The 6,937-nt window shown below is 51.6% G+C and overlaps 1 protein-coding gene across 1 annotated transcript; it reads left to right on the forward strand.

Annotated features, from left to right (window-relative positions):
• The first annotated feature begins 10 nt into the window (after positions 1–10).
• LOC120872728 (dipeptidase 3-like) lies at positions 11–4,226 on the forward strand. The gene is made up of 10 exons (XM_040253323.1): positions 11–371; positions 663–789; positions 1,276–1,405; positions 1,494–1,635; positions 1,867–1,933; positions 2,045–2,221; positions 2,513–2,597; positions 3,100–3,175; positions 3,647–3,782; positions 3,871–4,226. Exons 1-10 carry the CDS (start codon positions 133–135, stop codon positions 4,108–4,110), a joined length of 1,419 nt encoding a protein of 472 aa, XP_040109257.1. The 5' UTR covers positions 11–132; the 3' UTR covers positions 4,111–4,226.
• Positions 4,227–6,937: the final 2,711 nt, after the last annotated feature.

Raw genomic sequence — 6,937 nt, forward strand, 5'->3', positions numbered from 1 at the left:
CGCTCCTCACGAAGCCGTGCCGCTGGGTCACCAGCATCGACGGTCGGGACCCCACTGTCGCCTTCTGCCCCTCGCCCGCTCCTCTTAGCTCTCGAGACCCGCCTCTGCCCGGCTGCTCGGCCCTGTGCAGCAATGCTGCCCCTTGGCCTCGAGCGTCCCCACGTGCTCACCCAGCGGCCTCTGCTGCGTCTGCTGCTCCTGCTCTGGCTGCTGCTGCGGCTGGTAACCAGCGCCCAGACCACGTGGGGAACCCCTAGCGCCCTGACCAGGCCGGCCACCTCCAGCACCCCAACAGCGCCAGGCACCCCTAGAGGCCTGAATCTCCAGGAGCGCGCGCGGGCTCTGATGCGGCACTTCCGGCTGGTGGATGGGTGCGTAGGTGGGGGTGTGCGGGCTGGTGGGCGCTGAACCCGTTCCCGGACAGGAGAGGAGGTCCAGAGCGTGAAGGGTTAGAGAGAAGGCTCCCTGACACACCCCTCTCCTCCACCACCCCCATAGGGCGCCTTCCTCCCCACTACGCTGTGGCTGGTAGAAACCCCTAACTAATAGCTGCTCTTCAGGACTATCATCTGTGCGAAGTGGGGACGTGGGGTGGCACAGGGTAGGCCCATGACCTGGAGGCCATGTCCCCTACTCTTCTTGCTTTGTCCTGACAACCCCAGCCACAACCACCTGCCGCTGCTCCTGAAACGGCATTTCCAGAACAAGCTACAAGGTGTGAACCTGCGCAATTTCAGACTCGGCCAGACCAACCTAGACAAGCTCAGGGATGGCTTCGTGGGTGCACAGGTACCAGAGGGACACACATAATGGCCTCTGGGGAAGCTGGGGGCCACAGAAACCTTGGTAGACAGGGATCTGATGGACATAGCACATACTATGTGCCATCATGTGGCTGCTGGGGAGTGAGTGTAGGGGTGTAGGAGGTCAAGACAGGCCAGCTGCATGGGTGCCCAGGTTCTGTGGAGACACAGAAAGTGATCGGAAAATCCTTGGTGAGGGTGGGGGCTCTGAAACCACAAAGGAAACGTATGGTGGATTGCCCTTGGGGCATTCACATAGCCCATGGACAAACAGCAAGCAATGATGTGTCATGATTTCAACTGGGCTGCTGGCAGCAAGCTGAATAGTCATCAGGGTACCACAGGGGCATGCGGTGCTGCACTCAGGCCACTGACCCACGTGAGTACCTTGAGGGCTGAGGAGGAGTTAGTAGCAGGCCTATAGCATTGAGACCAGCCTAATCTCATTCTGGACCCCTGGGCCAACCACCAGTTCTGGTCAGCCTACGCGCCATGCCAGACTCAGGACCAGGATGCCGTGCGCCTCACACTGGAGCAGATTGATCTCATCCGCCGCATGTGTGACTCCTACAATGAACTGGAGCTCGTGACTTCAGCCGAAGGTGGGCTGGGGGAAGGGAGGGGAGTCAGGGGCTACTCTGGTGGTTCCGGCCCTGGCCTCTGACCACTTGATCCTCTATCTTCTTCTAGGACTGAACAGCACTCAAAAGCTGGCCTGCCTTATTGGCGTGGAGGGCGGTCACTCACTTGACAGCAGCCTCTCTGTGCTGCGCAGTTTCTATCTGCTGGGAGTTCGCTACCTGACGCTCACCTTTACCTGCAACACGCCCTGGTGAGCAGACTGCCTGGCCTGGGGTAGAATGGTAGCTGCTTGGTAGGTAAAGTGCCAGAGAGGTGAGGATAGAGGCTGGACTCTCAGCAGGTCCCTCACACTCCCAGAAAGCAGCTGGTCCGAATCCTCACCCTGTTCTGAGGTGGAACGCATGGACAGAGAGCCTGGATGTCCAGGCTCTGTTGGCCAAGGTGTGGCCTGCTACATTGCCCTCCTCTGGCTGTCTTTCAGGGCAGAGAGCTCCACCAAGTTTCAGCTCTTCTACACCAACGTCAGTGGGTTGACAAGCTTTGGTGAGGTAAGGACTCCTTTTCAATACCCTACCTCAGCCACCCCCTACAGGTATGCACACACATGCATCCCTCCTGACAACCCCCCCCCCCCCAAAATCCTCCACTTGTCCCTGCAGAAGGTGATAGAGGAAATGAATCGCCTGGGCATGATGGTGGACTTGTCCTATGGGTCGCATGCCCTGGCACAGCAAGCCCTGAAGGTGTCAAAGGCTCCTGTGATCTTCTCCCATTCGGCTGCCAAAGCTGTGTGTGACAACATGCTTAACATTCCTGATGACATCCTGCAACTTCTGGTGAGTGGCCACCCCAGCCCTCAAACCCAGGACTTCATCCAAAGATCCTTGACCCTGAGCAAAGCTGCCAGTCCAGTCCTCACTCATCCTTGGACCTCTGCTGGTTAACCCTCTCCCATCTCTGGAACTCAAGGCCAAATCAGTTCCCACCCAGGGGCCAAGAGAGGTAAAGCCTCACCCAGGCCCTCAGGTGAGGGCTCAGCATTTGCCTTATCAGGGCCCCCAGGGCATAGGTAGCAGGCTGTCAGGTCAGAAGGGGCAAGCTGAGTGTTCCTTTGTTCATCCATGTAGAAGAAGAATGGTGGCATTGTGATGGTGTCGCTGTCCATGGGGGTGCTGCAGTGTAACCTGTTTGCTAATGTGTCCACCGTGGCAGGTGAGCCCCACTTCAATTCTTTGTGCAGTTGTAGCTTTGCCTGTGGCTGCCTAGCACACCCTGGGCCCTGGGCAGGCCTCCCAACAGTTTAGGGGAGCAGACACAGCTCTTCACTGCCCTGAACCCAGATCTGGGGCTCCAACCAGTGCAACGGGTTTGGGGGGAGGCAACTGCCTGTGCTTCTGAGTCTCTCTTTTGCTACCATATCACTAGACCGGACAGGCAGAGCCCTGTGAGCAGGCTCTCAAGGAACCAGAGGCATGGTGGCTCCTAGGCAGGAAAAGGTCCTAAGGGGTTCAGGCCCTGAGGTTTACTCTGGGTCTAGTGTCTAGCCTGAGGCCACTCCAGAACTCACGGCAGGCTAGGAGCTCCATGGAGTCAGCTGTCCTGTCTTGGATTGCCTTGGGCAGGGGAACTAGCCACGCTGAGCTTCCTCAGATCAGGGCTGGTCCCAGGATCTAACTCCAGCCTCATGCTACCCACCACTACCCTCATCTCCTAGATCACTTTGACCACATCAGGGCAGTCATGGGATCTGAGTTCATCGGGATTAGCGGGAGTTATGATGGGTCTGGCCGGTGAGTGTTTCCCTGGGGTTTGTCTTGACTGGGGTACAGTGGGGAGTCCCTTATTCTCAGTTCCCCATCCATGGTCCTCCCATCCTTCATCCTCCATTACAGACTCTGGTCTTTCAGCCCACCTGGCATCTTTCCCCTCTCAGGACCTGTTTCCTGGATTCTTCTTGTCCCTCTTTGGTCCAGTGGACCCATTCCCACTCCAGAGCATCACAGTTGTTAAGAACCCCACCCCCTCTCAAGACCTGTCCAGCACATACTCCCCTCCTGGCCCAGCAGATGTGCTGTGGGCTGAGCATCTGCTCAGCAGGGAAGTGCTGCTGAAGCCGTCTTCCAGGAGCTTCCAAAGTTGCATTCAGTAGCCTGAGGAACACGGCCTTTAACTTCCCATATGTGGTTGGGGCTGGTATGACACTGGGCCCTCAGCCAGGATCGGGGCTGAGGAGCACAGTTAGCCAGCTGGTGGCCACACAGGTTCCCCGAGGGGCTGGAGGATGTGTCCACATACCCGGTACTCATAGAGGAGTTGCTGAGGCGAGGCTGGAAGGAGGAAGAGCTTCAGGGCGTCCTTCGTGGAAACCTGCTGCGGGTCTTCGGTCAGGTGGAGCAGGTATGCTGGGCTGGCCGCAGAGGGTTCGGTGGCTTCAGCGGGTGACGGGGCACTGTGGAAGCCACTGACTGCTGACTTTGATCTTCAGGTGAGAGAGGAAAACAAAGGTCAGAGTCCTTTGGAGGATGAATTTCCAAACAGGCAGGTGGGCAGGTCGTGCCATTCCCACCTCCTGACTCAACGTCAGAGTAAGCCTCGGGCCACACACCGGGGGAGAAACAAGTGGCTAACTAACCAGGCCCTCCAGAGGACCCCAAAAGCCTCCCCACAACTCATTCTAGGCCTTGTGGCTGCTGCCACCTTCTCAGTCCTCATCCTGTGGCTCTAGTGACCTGGCTCGTCCCCCAGAGGTCACTGGGGGACGAAGTAACCCAAAGTCTCACGAAGTTTCCCTTCTAGTCATCCAGGCACAAACCTATATAGGCTGAGAATAAACATTTCAAGTTCAGAGCCAGGTGTGACTGTCCTTTCTTCACAGGGAAAGGGGTCGGGTCTGATGGGCTCTTGGTTGGTGAGGGGTCTTAGGTTCTACCCCCAGCTGCCCAGTATGTTTGGTTCCCATTGGCTTCCAGCTTTGTCTCTCTCTCTCTGGAAAAGCAGAAGAACCTTACCTTATTCTTACGCTAAAAGCCTGAGCCCACAAAAGAGCGCTAAAGAATCAAGTTCAGAGTTGATCTCATCATGGAATATAACAGAGGGTACATTCCCAATCTCTCTCTGAAAGGTTTTTAAAAAAATTTTTTTAAGGATACCTTTTATAGAATAAATTAATGTGTTTGGAAATATCAAGAGAGAAAGCGTGTGAAGATTTTTCAGATAAGGTACTCTGATTTTTGTTAAACTGATTTTTTTTTTTTTAATGGGCAGGGGTGGAATCAAGTTGTTAAAAGAAAGAAAAGAAACTGTTCAGGTCTACCTCTGCTCAGCTTCCTACAGACCCTTCATCTTTTGGTCACTTTCCTCTCCCAGTCCACAGGGTGGGCCAGAGCCAGATCTAAGTTCCTTCCATGGGAACTTTAAATTAGCAGAGAGACTACAGTGCCAACTATGTTATAAATTGTGTCCATACACTTGTGGGTCTCTCTTTGAATTCTGTTCCATTTATTAAAACACGTTGATATCTAGGAGAGTGAGTCTTCCACTTAAAGAGTATCATCTCAGGAACTTCCCTGGTGGTCCAGTGGGTAAAACTGTGGGTTCCCAGTGCAGGGAACCCGGGTTCAATCACTAGGGAACTAGATCCCACATGCTGCAAGTAAGAGTTTGCATACCGCAACTAAATATCCTGCCTGCTGCAATGAAGATCAAAGATCCTTTGTGCCACAACTAAGACCTGGTGCAGCCGAATAAATAAATAAATATAAAGAAAGTGAAAAAAGCAAGTCAGAGAGTGGGGAAAGTTTTCAACATGTATACCTGACGAAAGGTATATATCCGGAGGCAGACAAGCCAGTATAAAAATGGGCAAGACATTTGCAAAGGAACTTAACAAAAGAGGATATCCAAGTGGCCAATAAGAAAATGAAAAGACTGTCAACCTTACTAGTCACTAGAGAAATGCAAAATAAAACTCACAGAAAAAGATAACTAAAATTCAACAGATGAACAATAGGGTGTTATTAAGGATGTGTAGCATAAGGTTTTCTCATACCCAGTTGGTGGCAGTGTAAACTGATTAAAAAAAAAAAAACTGCTTTGAAAAACTGTTCCACATTATTTACTAAAGTTAAAGACACGTATCAGTTCAGTTCAGTTGCTCAGTCATGTCTGACTCTTTGCAACCCCATGGACTGCAGCACACCAGGCTTCCCTGTCCATCACCAACTCCCGGAGCTTGCTCAAACTCATGTCCATCGAGTCAGTGATGCTGTCCAAACATCTCATTCTCTATCATCTCCTTCTCCCGCCTTCAATCTTTCCCAGCATCAGGGTGTTTTCCAATGAGTCAGCTCTTCGCATCAGGTGGCCGAAGTATTGGAGTTTCAGCTTCAGCATCAGTCCTTCTAATGAATATTCAGACACAAATACCCAAGGATTTAACCATTTTTCTCCCCTAAAGACTCAACAGAAAGGCCTGCACACATGTGCACAGAAAGACATGAACAAACATATTTAGAGAAGGACTATGTTTAGTAATTTCAAACTGAAAATAACCCAACAATAGAGAAATCAATGGTGTGGTGTTAACTCCATGGAAGAGAACACAGCAATGAAAAAGAACAAATTACAGGGGACTTCCCAGAGGCCAGGTTTGATCCCTGGTCAGGAAACTGAACCCACATGCTGTAACTAAAAGCATGCGCATGGCATCGAAGATCCCAAGTGCTGTGTCTAAGACCTGATACAGCCAAATAAATAAAAAATAAAGTTTAAAAAAATTAAAAATAAAGTGAATAATTCAGTGGCATTTAGTACATTCACAATGTCATACAACCACCACTTCTATCTAGTTCCAAAATATTTTCACCATCCTAAAAGGAAACCCTCTATCTATTAAGCAGTTGCACCTGATCCTGTGATTCCCCCAGCCACCAATCTTCTCTCTGTATCTATGTATCTCCCTGTTCTGGATGTTTCTTACAAATGGAGTCATATAATATATGACCTTTGTATCTGGCTTCCTCAGTTCAGTTCAGTTCAGTTCAGTTCAGTCGTTCAGTCGTGTCCGACTCTTTGCGACCCCATGAATCGCAGTACGCCTGGCCTCCCTGTCCATCACCATCTCCTGGAGTTCACTCAGACTCACGTCCATCGAGTCGGTGATGCCATCCAGCCATCTCATCCTGGGCCGTCCCCTTTTCCTCCTGCCCCCAATCCCTCCCAGCATCAGAGTCTTTTCCAATGAGTCAACTCTTCGCATGAGGTGGCCAAAGTACTGGAGTTTCAGCTTTAGCATCATTCCTTCCAAAGAAATCCCAGGGTTGATCTCCTTCAGAATGGACTGGTTGGATCTCCTTGCAGTCCAAGGGACTCTCAAGAGTCTTCTCCAACACCACTGTTCAAACGCATCAATTCTTCGGCACTCAGCCTTCTTCACAGTCCAACTCTCACATCCACACATGACCACAGGAAAAACCATAGCCTTGACTAGACGGACCTTTTTTGGCAAAGTAATGTCTCTGCTTTTGAATATACTATCTGGCTTCCTACAGTTA

The sequence above is a fragment of the Oryx dammah genome, unplaced genomic scaffold (assembly GCF_014754425.2).
Source record: "Oryx dammah isolate SB20612 unplaced genomic scaffold, SCBI_Odam_1.1 HiC_scaffold_13, whole genome shotgun sequence".
Classification (NCBI taxonomy): domain Eukaryota; kingdom Metazoa; phylum Chordata; class Mammalia; order Artiodactyla; family Bovidae; genus Oryx; species Oryx dammah.

Excerpts from the sequence above, each read along its gene's own strand:
- LOC120872728 (XM_040253323.1), top strand. The coding sequence starts at position 133 with ATGCTGCCCCTTGGCCTCGAGCGTCCCCACGTGCTCACCCAGCGGCCT. Across the intron at positions 372-662 it reads CACTTCCGGCTGGTGGATGG|CCACAACCACCTGCCGCTGC; the intron begins GTGCGTAGGTGG and ends TGACAACCCCAG. Across the intron at positions 1,636-1,866 it reads TTTACCTGCAACACGCCCTG|GGCAGAGAGCTCCACCAAGT; the intron begins GTGAGCAGACTG and ends GCTGTCTTTCAG.